Here is a 15,142-nt window from a genome sequence, read left to right on the forward strand (position 1 = left end):
CATACATCCCGTCACCTATATCACTGTGACCCAAATCAACAAATCATTTCGATTTTAACCACTTCAAACCAAAGATTATAATGTTATCCCTAAAATTTCAAATACGAAACCCTAGATTTCTATCATTTCAAATCATCACGGCAAAACAATAAGGAAACATATAAACTTTCAAAATCGTGCAAATATGAGAAAAAGAGAAGTAATGTACCATGTGCTCATTTAACTCCGCGATTTGGATTCGAGAATCGGTTTCGTTCGAAGATGCTGACAAAGATGAGTGAACCACTGACGTAGAAGCCATTTTCTTCCTTCTTTGCGCTTCGAATCTGAGGAGAGTAAAGACAAAGACTTATGAGAGGAAAATCGCGGCTTAAATCGACGGTTTTTTGCCACAAAACCGGCGGTTTCGAAAGACAGACGGAGGAGATGTCGAGAGTTAGGAGAGAGAGGGAAATGGCGACAGTGAGGAGAGAGAGACAGAACGTGGACTAATGTAGGAAAGAGATAGAACCATTTTTTTTTAAATTTAAATTTTAATTTGGTTTTTTCGTCTTTTGATTAAAATTTGAGGGTATAATTGGTCTTTGCGTCACTTCTACCCAATTTTTTTTTAATTTGGATTTTGAAGGGTAGGTAGAGAAGTCCTTGCAACAGTCAAAGGATAGATTGGATATATCCCAGACCCTTCAATTTGTTTGGTTTTGCAGAGAACCACACAAACCCAGACCGTGACTTATATTTTTACCTTAACCGGAAATTTAAACCGGGAATTGGAACAACACAAATTTAGGGCTCCACCCTCCCTCAATCGACATCGGAATTCTCAGCCGGCACAAATGGCGGCGATCAGGACAACGACGAACACGATCCTGCGCGAGCTCCTCCATCACCCTCAGTTCCTGTCCTTTCCATCCACATCAAGCCGAACGCTGTTGCCTTGTCTCCGTCGGACACAATGGAAGTCTCCGGTTCCTCATGGTTTCCGGTTCGGATCCATCCGATGTGCGGCGGCGAGCTCCGGAAGCGGAGGAGATCGGAAGGTCTCTTCACGGTTGTCGCAGGTGCAACAGATGATGCAAGAGGCCGAGGAGAGAGCTAGCTCCGCCGGCAACGAGCCCACTCCGCGAATCACTTTAGGTATCATCGCTTTCGCTTCCAGTACTCTGTTTGTTCCCAGTAAGTTTTCGCAAGTTTGTTTTTTGGCTCGTGAAAAAAAAAACAAAAAAAGAGATGAGATTTGGGAGAAAAGAGGGGGAAACAGGAATAGGGTTCAATTGATTTGCTAAGCCATGGGGAATTTTACTGTAATGACTCTGGAACTCCTAAAGAACTCAAATCGGTCGCAGAACGAAGTATCACTTGCAAATACGAGATTCTTTGGTACTTTCCGGTGAAAATCACAAAAGGGGCAAAAGGGTTGTTGAAAATTGGTCGGATGATTTCATGGTCAGTATTCTATTCTACGCGTTGCCCTTCATGTGTGGAAGAGAGAAGTCTTTTTGATGATTTCGAAGCTCATTATAGACCAATCACCCGGAAACTCGTAGATGAGATTTTCGTAAACTTTATTTTCAGAGGTTGATAACCAAAAGACTCTCCGTTTGCTGCAGAGAAATTGATTGGTGGAGCAAAATGTGTTCTTGTATGGTTTCTTTACAGCATCATGCAAGGTTTTGAGTGTTTTTGGGATGAGCAATGGACGGAAAGATGATTGAAACTATTCTAGAGAGTAGAGTTATTTGTGTTATCTCCTAATTGTTTGAACGTTTCCTCCATTGAAAATTTGATGCACATGGTTTCCCGTCTGGTTTTCCGTGTGTGCAGATCATGTCACGGTTAACTTTGCTAGGAGCGGTGGTCCGGGAGGGCAAAATGTGAACAAAGGTGTCTTTTTGTCCTTCACCTCATCTCATTCTTTGCCTCTTTTAGTTTTGTGACTGTCTGATGTATCTAACACATTCACGTGTTTCCATTGTAACGATGTTTGCAGTGAACACCAAAGTAGATATGCGCTTCAATGTGAAAAACGCATACTGGCTAAGTGACAGGATCAGGGAGAGAATCATGCAAATGGTTTGTTCTGCCCCATATGACAGAGAATCAAATGCTGATGTTTTGTGTGGGAATTGTCATTCCAATGGAACTAAATTTTGAGGACTAAACATTTCTTTTGCTTTCTAAAGGACTGTAATCTTTTTCTTTCCTTTGGTTTTTTTTTATGAGTATGTTATCTATGAACAGGAGAAGAATCGAATTAACAAGGACGGAGAGCTAGTCATATCTTCAACCAGAACTAGAACACAGAAGTCGGTGCCTACTCTTCCCCCTCTCATTACCTTCATTTATCAAAGATCTCTCTTCACTCTAAACACCACGGGTTTTTGCAGGGGCAACATCGATGACGCGCTTGCTAAATTACAGGTATAATGGAGAGGACTCATTGGATGTCTATATATCTTTCCATCATCATGGTTTGCATGAATTTCTGACATCTCATGACATGGGTTCATTACTCCATCTGCTGAATATTATCATGTTGCTTCTACTTGTTTCGGTTTACTGCCAATGCCATTTATATTTGTATTTAAGCTGTTTCTCCTGTATCACTCCTAATGATCTGAACAGGAGATCATTGATGCGGCTGCATATGTTCCTCCGCCTCCATCCGAAGAACAGAAGAAGAAGATCGTAAAGATGTAGGAACCTAACCGATATACTTTTGTCCCGTTGTTGTTGTTCTCGCTTATAGCTGGAGGCTTCATCTATGTTCATGGAAAGCTTTATGATGTGCAGGGCAGCCATTGCTGAACAAAAACGGCTTAAAGGCAAAAAGGCTCATTCAGACAAGAAGGCAGCCCGAAGAAGCAGAGATAGCTGGGATTAACTTTACCATAAACATCATTCAAGATTCCGTCGTGGAAGCTTTCTTGTGATTGAGACACTCTCACAGAAGATTGCAATGAACACATTATCAGCGTTTCAAGACAAAGTTCCAAACTTTTGGGAATTTCTTGTAACACAATCAAACTCTTGTTTATGCAATTTCTTCATCTATTGGATTTTTATGTACAGACCACACTCTTACAGTTACAGTTACAAATAAATAAATCAGACCAGACCACTTCCGTGGAATCTTGTCTTGTCTTGTCTCTATTTCCTGATAACATGCTCTTCTCCTGATCTCAGATCAATATGTTTGATCCATCTTCTCTTGTTATTATCATCACTCTTCTCTGAGTCTGCGGCTGCCACGTGGGCAATATCCAACCCTCCGGCCACCGGAAGTATCACCGTTTTCACAACTTTCCGGTCGCCGAACGCTCTTCTCCAGCTGAACCCTAACGCAGTTCTTGAGTAACCGCTTCTGCAGATCACAACCGCTCCACGACTTCTAAACGCAGCGTTTCGCAGAACGCCCATGGCGGACTCCTTGTGCCGCCAATCGACCACCAGGAAATCGACCTCTTGTAGCTTCTTCATCGCTTTCTCTGGCTCCTCAGTGACGATGATCTCTGGCGCGTTTGAGGAAAACACTGATTCTTGAATCGCTTGGAGATAAACGGCCTGAGATTTCGCGTTTGGTACGATGCATATGTGTTTGGCGTTTGTGTGATGGCTCGCGACGGTCAGGCCTAAGCTTAATGTTATGTCTTCGCCTTCCGACCACGTTTCCACTATCAGCTTCGCGTTCCAACCCGCCGCCATGGCCGCCACCAGCTCCGCCGCACCAGGCGTTCCCAGATTCTCACACTGCAACAACAGAAAAAAAAAACCCAAAAATGAAAACTTTACTATACGCAGAAAGGAATCATGTCTCTGTGTATCATTTCGTACGATAAAGCTTCAAAATTTTCCAGGAAAAAAAGGTGCAAAGAATCAAAGATTAGATGATTTAGGGTTTTATCTCGAAAAGCACAAATTTTCGTTGAAATCGAAGTAATGGGTCTTTGAGAACAACATGAAATCTCTGTTATCCTGAATCGTTCGATCATAACTACGGGAAAAAAAATCCGAAGCTTATAAAATACTGGGGTTTCTAGAACAACACTAAACAGTTCTTCAAACAAAACAAAAAAAATCCAAGAACAGGGTTGCGATAATTAGGTGACTCCGACAAGTTTTCCATCGGAAATGATGCCGGAAAATGTTACTTACAGATCTAACGGTGTCTATGTAAGCTTTGGATGCTGTCTCCGGAGACCAAACCAGCTTCATCTTCTTTCCTTCTTCCTTCTTCTTCTTCTCTGTCTTTTCTTTTTTTGGGGTTCTTCTAATTTGGCTTTGCTTACAAGTCACAGAGGATGTTTTCTTTTTATAATACAATAAGCGAAACCACGTTTTGCCTTTTATTAGCAAAAATATTTTGAAGACCAACCAACTTCACCCCTGTATTATACAGATTTTCTAGATTTGGCCCTAATGTTATACATTTTAAAAAATATCCTTTTTCCGTCGGAAAAGAAATGAATCCTTGTCAGTTATATATTTTTAGTTTTCTTCAGTGAACAAAACAATTATAAAAAATGAGAAAATTTTGGAATAGAGAATGGGTTTCTATTATTATATTTTTTATTATTTAGGGGACTTCCTTAAGAGAATAATAATTCGAGGCTAAATGTTTGAAATAATTGTAAAATTTAGGAGTAGGAATAAATATTTCTAGAAGATATTTATTTTTTATCTGTTATCTAGGGATAGGGTCTCGTTGTTGGACCGTTGACATTTCTACAAGCGGATCCGACGTGTGTGGTATTGGGTTTTGGATTACAATGAGATTAAAATATTAATCTTTAATTAGTAAGGACTTAACATTTTTTTAAGTTACAAAATGATTTGTTAGATATTCACTAATCTCCTATTCGCGTACGTAGACCAAATATATAATAAAACTAGCTAACTTGTGTGGAATATTAGCAAACTTTTTTCCTAATCGAATAAAACAGTGGTTGTAATTTGGAGGATTATTTTTGTACATATAGTTATTACATTATTAATTAAACCATATATTATATAAAAAAAATGGATGGTTAAATAGGGACACAAATTATAAGCCAAAATGAATTGTCTTTGGTGTTGACTTGTAATAATATATGAAAATATTTACCAACCTGACTGATTATTGTATTGATTTGTTTTGTAGTTTTCCCCAATATTTATAATATAGTGCTAATTAGTCCAAATTAATTAGTGATATTTCTCGTGGTTTTGGGAATTTCATAGGCCAACACGGTTGATATTTTCCCGCGTACAGATAAAATTATATACATATACATATGAATATACATGATACATATATATATATATAGTGTGTGTGTGTGTATATATAAGAACTAATCAAGAAAAGCTGTCTGAATCGGCCGTACAATTAATGTTTTGGTGTTGCCTCCCATCAAGTTTGTGGAGATATTACATATATATTCCGGATGAGGTGGATATATCTCTATTTGTCAACCACATTTGTCTGTCGGTCCCTTTTTTTTTTTTGTGGTAAATGACGGTTTTTTTTTAATGGATGACTTAAAAACAAATTGATTTATTTTTCATAAGTATTTTTAAGATTCGTTTGAAAACGAACATGTCTGAACCAATTCGCCACAACCGCGAATTTTACCGAACCAGTTCGACGAGTCATGACCTGATTCGTGAGTTGAAGCATTTTTTTTATTTATATATTTTTTTAGATTTGTATATATAAATTGTATCGAATATTAGTTTTATTATACTTACTTTACCTAAATACAATATTAATTTTATTATAATTGCATACGTAATGTTTGAATTCTATATTAAAATGTCATTTATCTTATAATATAACTATAAAATATTATATTTATTGAAACGTGAACCAACTCGTTCAGTTTGTAATAAACTGAAAATCAGAATCAAAACACCTTTTACCCTTTTGTTGCACACGAGATTTTTGTTCTCGTTTGAGTTCATCTTAGGATATATGCGTTATCTCTTAATAGATATACCACATCACTCAAACTCTCTACCTGACGATGTTCTCCATCAGGATCGACCCACAAAAGCAGATCTTGGGTCCAAAAAGAGGGATAGTGTCCCGCTCCCGAAAAAACTCCTCAAACGAACACAAATCCGAGTGATTTCTGCACGTTTTTTGATGTTCGTATCTGAGTCCTAGTAGATGATTTGGATGGAGACGAGATTTTTTAGACTCGTTTGAAAACGAACCAATCCATTTCGGTTCGATTCGATTTGATCGAGCTAGCTCGTTTGTACAAACTTTTTTATTGGGAATTTTCTAATCTCCTATTATCACCAAATAATTCAGATTCTAAATAACGTATCACAATATATACAATATCTCCATAGTTTGCAACAACAAAAATAATCTTATATCCATTATTTGGATCTTATTGAAGAAGACAAGAAAAAATCATTGAGAATGCTATAATATTCCCATTACTTATATAATGTAAAATAATAAAAAGATAATAATTTAAAAAATCTTTAAATGAAGGAAAAAAATGAAGCATGCATAATAACAAACAAATAAAACCCAATTGATAACGCATAGCGTATGTCCCGCCACGAGTTCGAGTTTTAAATTGGAGAGAGAAGCGTAATTTTAATCACATGACTTATTCCTAATTCTAAAATTAGTTTGGATATCGATCCATAATATCCGATTATAAAAAATAAAACAAAAAAGAGAAACGCATACAGATGGAAAAGGGAAATAAATTTTTTTTTTGAATTGGAACTTCAAGTGAAGAGGCTTCTCCGGTTCTCTGAGAGATGTAGTTGGGTCAAAGGTCCGGTGAATTTACGGATTTAAAAAGAAAAAGAAAAAACTTCAAGTGAAGAGGAACATATGAGGCATGTGGATGCTTAGCATTTATAATAACAAAATTATTGCGTACTAACCTACAAACCTAATATATACATCTCATGTTATATATATGATACTAAATTCAAGCATGTTGTGAATTTTAAGACATTTGAAAAATATACAATCATAAAGATTCACATGTGTGGGATATTTCTTCATGTTTGTTTAGTGCCTCTTTTTTAATATCTTGATGAGGTTAATAGATACAATTGATTCTGATTTCTGCCATTATAATTGCTAATAATCCCAATTTTGTTTGTTTGTATACATACATATATATATATATATATATATATCATTTCTTTCTTTCGTTTTTTTTCTCTAATGTGTTGAATTTCTCCACTTGAAAAATGACAGTAGAGGTTTTGATCAAAAGAAATATTATTAGGTCATGCATTTGATGTCTCTGTCATCTTTTTTCCCTCCACTTCCCCACTAATTTTTTATAGGAAAAAAAAGTTTATATTCTTGTAAGAAAACAAACAAGATCCTTTTTTGCACATAAATCCATTAATTTGGAGGAAATTATCAGTAATTCCTCCGTTTATTCAATCTTTCCAAGTTCACATGTACATCCACACCCACAAACATAATATATATACATATATATGTGTGTGTATATTCCATTATATATGAAATAAAGATAATGGTATTACGTAAACAAACACTTTCTGTTTTTTCCTCCACCTTTTTGTATGGTTCTTGTTTGTGGTATTGTGTTTCCACTTATACACATTGCCCGTCCAATGGGAATTTAGGAAACAGTGCAATCCGGAGAATATATTATTCTTACATATTCCACCTTCCCAAACACACGAAATATGAATTATTTTCTTTTAAAAAAAAACATAAGCTTTATGAAAAATATTATAATTGATTTTTTTTTGTTAAGCGTAGTTTCTAAGGTTAAAAGTCTAAATGGGGAAAAAAAGAAACTGTGTGCGCGGGAAGAATGTGAACGTGTTGCGTCAGCATCGCCGGCGTCGATAGATGACGTCATCGGCGGCCGAGGACTACGCAATTTGGACTATGAGAATGGCCGAATAAAAAACAACAAAAAAACTAATTAATTTTAAAAAAAATCACATACAAATACCTATTTTTTTATAAAAATCTCAAATAAATACCTAAATTATAAAACTTCTATATAAATATCTAAACTTTTTTAAAATTCTACATAAATATCCACACTTCTACAAAATTTTTTAAATAAACCTAAAATCTTTAATGATATCGATCACTTTTATTTTAAAAATACATGAATTTTATATTTATTTAAATTTTTTAAAAAAATTTAGGTATTTCTATAACAAATTCAGATATTTATATAGAAATTTTATAGTTCAAATATTTATAAGATTTTTATAAGATATACAATTTTTTCTAAGAATTAATAGCTTATATATACTTATATTGCTATCTTTCTACGGAGACGGTTAAATTACTTTTCAAGTTTTTGTTGCAATTTTTTTGTGTGGTGAAATTATTATTACAAAATTTATTTTTATATTTATTTTTACGAATGGCAAACCAATTCACGAAATCAAGTATTTTATATATTATTGGAAGGTTGAATAATAAATCTCAAGTTTCCTATTTATGGTTTAGTATTATGAATTGTGGAATCGAGAAAAAAACTATAAAATAATCTGAAATGAACCAAAAAGAATTATTTACGATCATCTAAAAAAACAAAATAGTTGAGAGTTGTTTTATTTTGGAGGAAAATGGGCCTGGCCCATAAAGTTTGGGCCTTCAGATTCTAAACGACACCGTTTTGGTCTCTCTTTACCACTTCGTATCGTCGGTTTCCATCGTACAGAATCGATGAGGAGTTTCCACGGAGAGAGAGAGAGAGAAGGCGAAAATGGGCAAATACAATCTGACGGACGGTCAGGTCTCATCGATGAAGGAGGCGTTCACGCTCTTCGACTCAGACGGCGACGGAAAGATCGCTCCGTCGGAGCTCGGGATCCTCATGCGGTCCCTCGGAGGCAATCCGACCCAAGCGCAGCTCAAATCCGTAATCGCCTCCGAGAATCTCTCGTCGCCGTTCGATTTCGACCGGTTCCTCGATCTCATGGCGAAGCACCTGAAGATGGAGCCGTTCGATCGCCAGCTCCGCGATGCGTTCAAGGTTCTCGACAAGGAAGGAACCGGGTTCGTCGCCGTGGCGGATCTGAGGCATATACTCACCAGTATCGGGGAGAAGCTTGAGCCGAGCGAGTTCGATGAGTGGATCCGAGAGGTGGATGTAGGGTCCGACGGCAAGATCCGGTACGAGGATTTCATCGCCAGAATGGTGGCCAAGTGAGATCTAATCTTCCTTTACCTAGTCGGTTGGATTTGAAATCGAATTCAAATCGATCTCTTTGTTTATTCCTCCGTCGGGTTGAGAGTACTCTAGGGTTTGCTTGGGGATTTGGTTTGAGATTTGCTCTGGATGATATTAACTTCATCTTCATTTTTAAGTTTGTTTTTTCTCTGTAAGAAATTGTTAAATCTCACATCTTTTACTGCCATGTTTTTCTTCGGTTTGCATTTGGAATTTCGTTCAGGGGGATGCGATTTGATTCGAGTCTTGAATTGTGTTTTCTTTGAAATATAATGTAACGCATTGATACATAACAAATTGTTAAAGTTTTTGATATGTCAATCCAAAATCATGAATTTTACAGGATCCGGTTTAAATGCAATAAAAAAATTGGATAAACAGGTAATGATTACCAATTATTCCGGTTATCTCAAATAGAAACGACTGGTAACCATATAAAACCGGATAAAATCAGAGCAAAATGGCGTACAACAATCTTTGATCTGGTTCAGGCTCGGTGACTAAATCAGAAACGGGACACATAAATATACAACACAACTACAAAGCTCGGTACGGACCAGACCGGTACAATACAATGGACATCAAATGATAGGTAAAACCGGAGAAACAAATAAATAAGGTTTTTAATATATATAGAAACCTGGGAATGGTTTAGATAGAAAACGGGGAATAATCAGAACCGGAGAAACCCGGTATAGGACCTCAGAAGAACGCCGTAGAGAACAAAGACAGGATCAAGGTGGTGATGCCGTAAGAGGCGAGCTTGTCCGCAGCTCCGGTGTCCTTCCCCGGTGTTCCTGCCCAATTTATTCACCAAAAAATTTAATCACTTTCATTACCAGTAATTCACGGCTATACATACTCTAACTTTACGGAACGAATTTGCTAATAACTAATACAGTTTCATGAAAATAACATATTATTTTTGAACTTCTAGTTAAAATCATAAATTATATAAGAGCTTAAAAACAATAACACGGGATTTTATAAGAAAGAAACGATATCAAATGCCTTATATATTTTTTTTTTTTGAATTTTTGTAAACTTTCTGATTTTAATTGAGAATCTGAAAATCTTTTTGTATTTCTTTTTAAGAAATTTTAAAATTTTGTATGTTTGATATGAGATTTTTTAAAAATAAAAAGTGTTAGAAAAACTAGACAGATTCTTCAGTTAATTATATACGCGTTGAATTAGGTGGTGGGCATTTGTCTTCTTATAATCTCGTGAACTCCACGGAATTAATAAGTCAAATTTGGAGGCAAAGGGGAAAAAGAACATTCTCATTAGTGTCCACATTTTATCAGAAGAAAACAAATGAAAATGCGTATTTTTGGACTAACCATGCCAATCAGAAAAAATAATAACAAATTTAATGTTGAATTGTATAATCTACGTTAAATTGACTCTCTCCCTCAACAATGCAATTTCTAAGCCTACGACCCAATAATGTTCGTCTAAAGATTAAATTAATATAATCGCCAGGGTTTTATGAGAATTTTTGAAAATTAATTGCAACAGAGGATTTTTATTTATGCGTTTAATAGAAAATAATTCCAACACGGGGAGTAGGTGGAGGGGGTTGGTTTGGTTACCTGGAGGAGGTAAGGATGCTTTCGGCGATGGAGCTCCAGATGCTGCAAAAAAATAAATTCAAATTTCGACAAAAAAATAAACAATTAGTTTAAATCTCAGGAACATGATATATTATCAATCATATGCTGAAGAACAAGAAGGTAAACAAATCCACTTCGATTTGTTCTTCTGCTCTTAGGATTCGAAAAATTTAGCAGGAAAACACTCTAAAACCTCGTCAGATTTTCATTTGTCAGCTCGAGTTTCTATTTCTAGTCTAAGATCCAAGAATTTTCTGGAAAAGTAGAGCCCGAATTTGAAACAAAAATCTCAGGGAGAATCGAAATCCAACACTCAAAGTCAGTATAATCAACAACATATCCGTTCAACAGAATCCCCAAATTCGAAACCCTAGTTTCACCGAAATCGGGGATCACCGGAGAAATCGATCGTACCGTTACAGGCGGAGAGATCGGCGGGGACGCCGCATCGACGGCTGAGATTGAGCGCCGTAGATCGTGCACAGGCACGATAGGTCCTTCTCCACCGCATCCTTGATCGAGCTGCAACAATCCTCCGACGGCTTCGTCGTCGTGTTCAGGAAGCTGTAGCATGGCACCAGCTTACTCACGCACTCCGTCTGCGCCTCCGCCACCGGAAGCATCATCGCCGCCCGGCCCCATCGCCGCCGTGGAGAATCCCGCCATCTTCTTTCCTTTCTGTTTTTTTTTTCAGGAAATGAGAATTTCAAAAGACGACTCGTTTTTTTTTTTTTTTTTTTGGGGTATCGAACCTGCTTTAGTTTTTTGGTTATATATAAACTTTCGTTAAGAGGACAAATTATTATTATTTTTCGTTGGTCACATTTAATTTTCTACGTGGCAATGCATGTTCATATATATTTATTAGAAATGATCTCGTTATCAATGTTTTCATATTCTAATTTTATACTCCACAAAATAATATATATATATATATATATATATATTCCGATCCGTGTGGAATTTTTCTTTTTACGTTCCCTATGTTTCTAGATGATTTCAAGATACTTATAGATGTTTGAAGTTTAGAAAGAAAATGTTTGAATTCTTGATTCATATATCAAATACAAAAATCCATATTTATTTTCTTTTTATTCAAAATTAAAAGTACTATTACGAATTAAATCAATAACATATAAATTGTATTTGAATTTAATTAGATTTAAACGAAAATTACATTAATCAAATCAATATGAAAATAATGAATAAAATAAAAAATTTAAAATAAAACCATAATGAAAACTTGAGTGAAAATAACAAAATCCAAATAAAAAATTATGAAAAAACAAAAAGTGTACCTAATGAGAACCAAATGAGGAGTTCATTCATATAGTTATATCACTAGAGTATATTGGACTAATTAACATGCAAATGATTATGCTTATGTATAATTATAATTAGATCTTAAATTAAAGCATTATATAGTCACCGATCTTTGGAAACCATATGGGACATACATACAAATATATTGCTAGCTGTCATGCATCGTTGGACCAGCTAGGTTTCGCATTATAATTAATTTAACGGTTTAGGTGTTATTTCTTGGACATTAGTAGTTGGATGGCTCTTGGGTTACACAACATTTAACCTATGGAACTTATGAAGTTTGCACGGGATCTACATTTAAGAGATCTCCATATTCACTTTTTGTTTTCTCATTCAAATTTTCGCTTTTTTATATATTTTTAAAAATTATTTTGTTTTGTTTTTTATGATCTATTTTATTTTTAAATATTGGTATTTCAAATATAAGATTCTTAATATTAGAAGGAGATTTTTTGGAAAGAAAGAAATTTTATATCATCATGTGTGTGTGTTTTTCTCATATGCGTTGCATGTTTTGTAATGGCTACGGTAGAATTAGGTAATATTGTAGAAGATTTTGGTGTTTTGATGGTATAATATGTACAACTTTGATTTTAATTGTACATTGGATTAGTTCCTTGAAGTTGAATTGATTCTGAGAGTATTTTTTTTTTAAATTCTAAACTTTCTTAGGTGAGAATCCCGATTTTTTTTATTAATTATGTTAGGTGAGAATCCGTCCAATTCCAATATACGAATTCTTTTTCTTTTTTTGGATGTCCGAGTATCTTGGGCCAAGGCCTAGATTAATCCCGAGATTGAGAGTCAATCAGATGATTTATAATATATGTTTTCTCCCTAAATTTAAAGTTCGAATTTATGGCGGGACAGACGTTTTACACATTCGTTTCCGATATACGAATTATTCCTTTTTATTGGTTATTTTATTTTAACATTTGTTTATATGTTCTAACCAAGATTAGAAGGAATTAAGAATAGAATTATTCCTTTTCTTCTTTTTCATGGATATTGTTCATCATTATTTTCATAGAATCTATATGTTCTTACACGAAGCATTATAAAAAGGGAAAATCCCAAAAAAAACACTCAACTTTACAATTTTGATAAAAAAACACTGAACTTTATTTCTTGTCAAATAAACATTAAACTTTTTAAACGAATCTTAAAAAACACTGAATTTTTTAAATGATCCAAAAAATACATAAACTTTTCTGCGATTATCAAAAAAACACTGAACTTTTTTAGTGATTCAAAAAAATACATGAACTTTTTTCGATTGTAAAAAAAAACTAAGTAAAATAATATGACGTGTTTGCGTCTCATTGGGCCACGTCATTCATTTTGTTTATTTTGATAATCGTAGAAAAGTTAAGTGTTTATTTTGTCAAACTTAAAAAGTTTAATGTTTATTTGATAAAATAAAAAGTTTAGTATTTTTTTTTTTGTCAAAATTGTAAAGTTTAGTGTTTTTTTTGGGATTTTTCCTTATAAAAAATACTATCTCTTTGTTATTTTGACTTCAAGATATACTTTCTCCAATTCTAACACTGTGATCCATGTGACTAGATATATAATCTTGGTCACATTGGTCATAACGTTATTTATGATGATCACATTCATTTATTTATGTTTATATCTTGTATATCTCAATAATCATTTGATTAAAAACATTATAAATTTAACGTTATGATCAATGTGACCAAAATTATATTTCTGATCACATGGATTAGATGATCACAGTTGAAAAAAGATATATCTTGAAGTAAAAATAACAAATAGAGAGTATTTTTGATAAAACGCCTTCTTCTTGCACCGTAGAATTGTTTTAAGCTTTCTTGTCATTACATTATACTTGAATTGTATTATTTTATTATTTTATTTGACGTTTTTTAAAAAAATATATACAAAGGAGGTCTCTACATTAGATAAATGGATTTAGTATTACTTACATTTTCGAGTGTTTTTATTTTAATTTCTATGTTTATATTATTTTTCGTCATTTATGTTATTTTTAAATATAATTATTTATGCTATATTTAATTTTAACTTATTTTCTAAAATTTATAAGAATTACGGTTCTGCGTGTCTGTATATAGCTTGTAGAAATATTTATTACGATGGCGAGACTGAGATATGTGAAGCGTATATTGGTGCGTATATTGTTAGCGGTCCATCATCGGCCAAAACTTGGACACGTGGACGATCTTGATCTGATTATGGTGAGCTATCTTAACCGTTGTGATCCAACGGTCACAATTAGTCCCGCCACAAAGCATTAAGCGAGAGAGAGAGAGAGAGAGAGAGAGAGAGAGAGAGAGGATAACGTAACAAGGAGAAACAGAGCTCACCAGAATCCATGGCGTCGCTCTCCATCGGCATCGCCACCGTCTCCTCCGTCCGTACAATTCCACGACAAATTTCAAGACGGAGAATATCCAGTGTCTGGGTAGATAACCTTCTCGTTTTTTTCTCGAGAGATTGCGGAGATTTTGCTGATTTCGAGTTTCGAGTTTGATTGGTGGAAAGTTTCTTAGTATCTTTGTTGTCGATCGAAGGAGGATGGTCGATTTCTTGTTCATATGAGTTTGAATTGTATATTTAATCGGCTGAAAATATCTTATATTACTTCTGCTTTCTTCACTTTTTAAGAATGATGCTCAGTTTCCCTTGTATTGTTATTGTTGTTCGAAGGATGCTACTGAGCTTCATATTCATATGAATTCGAATTTCTCGCTTGATTGGCGGAAAATATCTCGTATTTCCTCTGTTTTCTCTTCAATTCTCAAGAATGATACTCAATTTCGGATTCAGCTTAATTCGAATTTTCTGTTTGATCGGTGGAAAAATGTTCTTTTACTGTTGTTTTTGGTCGAAGGAAGGATCCCAAAGGCTTGTTCGGGCCACCGCAGACAGGGCACCTCGCCCGCCTCGAGTTCAAGAGACGGCTAGAGAGAGACGCTGAGGCAAGAGAAGCCTTTCAGAGGCAAATCCGTGAAGAGAAAGAGCGTC

The 15,142-nt window shown here is 34.8% G+C and overlaps 6 protein-coding genes across 7 annotated transcripts in view; 3 read left to right on the forward strand and 3 right to left on the reverse strand.

Moving 5' to 3' along the window:
* The window catches only part of LOC104809667, a 1,369-nt gene extending 1,068 nt beyond the window's left edge, over positions 1-301 (reverse strand). Inside the window, exon 1 of the mRNA XM_010535711.2 lies at positions 209-301. Within this exon, the coding sequence (XP_010534013.2) occupies positions 209-301 (93 nt within the window). The remainder of the gene's footprint in view (positions 1-208) is intronic.
* A 427-nt stretch (positions 302-728) lies between these two features.
* On the forward strand, positions 729-3,071 carry LOC104809446 (peptidyl-tRNA hydrolase ICT1, mitochondrial). Of its 2 annotated transcripts, none has more exons than XM_010535451.2 (7): positions 729-1,137; positions 1,825-1,884; positions 1,991-2,073; positions 2,242-2,306; positions 2,388-2,421; positions 2,626-2,696; positions 2,779-3,071. In XM_010535451.2, the coding sequence occupies exons 1-7, from the start codon at positions 837-839 to the stop codon at positions 2,882-2,884; spliced, it is 720 nt and encodes a 239-aa protein (XP_010533753.1). In that variant the 5' UTR covers positions 729-836; the 3' UTR covers positions 2,885-3,071. The 2 variants fall into 2 exon arrangements, with proteins under 2 accessions (XP_010533753.1, XP_010533754.1); XM_010535452.2 differs by having other exon boundaries at positions 732-1,137; positions 2,794-3,071.
* LOC104809445 lies at positions 2,917-4,302 on the reverse strand. Its single transcript, XM_010535449.1, has 2 exons — positions 4,156-4,302; positions 2,917-3,750 (listed from the first exon to the last, which is right to left on the reverse strand). Exons 1-2 carry the CDS (start codon positions 4,213-4,215, stop codon positions 3,151-3,153), a joined length of 660 nt encoding a protein of 219 aa, XP_010533751.1. The 5' UTR covers positions 4,216-4,302; the 3' UTR covers positions 2,917-3,150.
* Positions 4,303-8,663: 4,361 nt separating this feature from the next.
* LOC104809447 (probable calcium-binding protein CML13) lies at positions 8,664-9,427 on the forward strand. Its single transcript, XM_010535453.2, has one exon. The coding sequence runs from the start codon at positions 8,724-8,726 to the stop codon at positions 9,168-9,170; it is 447 nt and encodes a 148-aa protein (XP_010533755.1). The 5' UTR covers positions 8,664-8,723; the 3' UTR covers positions 9,171-9,427.
* A 188-nt stretch (positions 9,428-9,615) lies between these two features.
* On the reverse strand, positions 9,616-11,552 carry LOC104809448. Its single transcript, XM_010535454.2, is given in 4 exon segments — positions 9,616-9,988; positions 10,787-10,828; positions 11,222-11,271; positions 11,273-11,552. Coding segments are annotated over 4 exon segments (348 nt in total). The 5' UTR covers positions 11,434-11,552; the 3' UTR covers positions 9,616-9,893.
* Positions 11,553-14,422: 2,870 nt separating this feature from the next.
* The window catches only part of LOC104809449, a 2,301-nt gene continuing 1,581 nt past the window's right edge, over positions 14,423-15,142 (forward strand). Inside the window, exons 1-2 of the mRNA XM_010535455.1 lie at positions 14,423-14,579; positions 15,013-15,135. Coding sequence (XP_010533757.1) covers positions 14,490-14,579; positions 15,013-15,135 — 213 coding nt within the window. The 5' untranslated portion in view covers positions 14,423-14,489. The remainder of the gene's footprint in view (positions 14,580-15,012; positions 15,136-15,142) is intronic.

Source organism: Tarenaya hassleriana, unplaced genomic scaffold (genome assembly GCF_000463585.1).
Source record: "Tarenaya hassleriana unplaced genomic scaffold, ASM46358v1 Cleome16, whole genome shotgun sequence".
Lineage (NCBI taxonomy): Eukaryota > Viridiplantae > Streptophyta > Magnoliopsida > Brassicales > Cleomaceae > Tarenaya > Tarenaya hassleriana.

Bases quoted from the DNA above. Each gene is read 5' to 3' on its own strand.
- LOC104809446 (XM_010535451.2), top strand. From the start codon at position 837: ATGGCGGCGATCAGGACAACGACGAACACGATCCTGCGCGAGCTCCTC. The intron at 1,885-1,990 runs GTGTCTTTTTGT...CGATGTTTGCAG, and splicing joins AGGGCAAAATGTGAACAAAG to TGAACACCAAAGTAGATATG. The intron at 2,422-2,625 runs GTATAATGGAGA...TGATCTGAACAG, and splicing joins ACGCGCTTGCTAAATTACAG to GAGATCATTGATGCGGCTGC.
- LOC104809445 (XM_010535449.1), bottom strand. From the start codon at position 4,215: ATGAAGCTGGTTTGGTCTCCGGAGACAGCATCCAAAGCTTACATAGAC. The intron at 3,751-4,155 runs GTAAGTAACATT...CTGTTGTTGCAG, and splicing joins ACATAGACACCGTTAGATCT to TGTGAGAATCTGGGAACGCC.
- LOC104809447 (XM_010535453.2), top strand. From the start codon at position 8,724: ATGGGCAAATACAATCTGACGGACGGTCAGGTCTCATCGATGAAGGAG.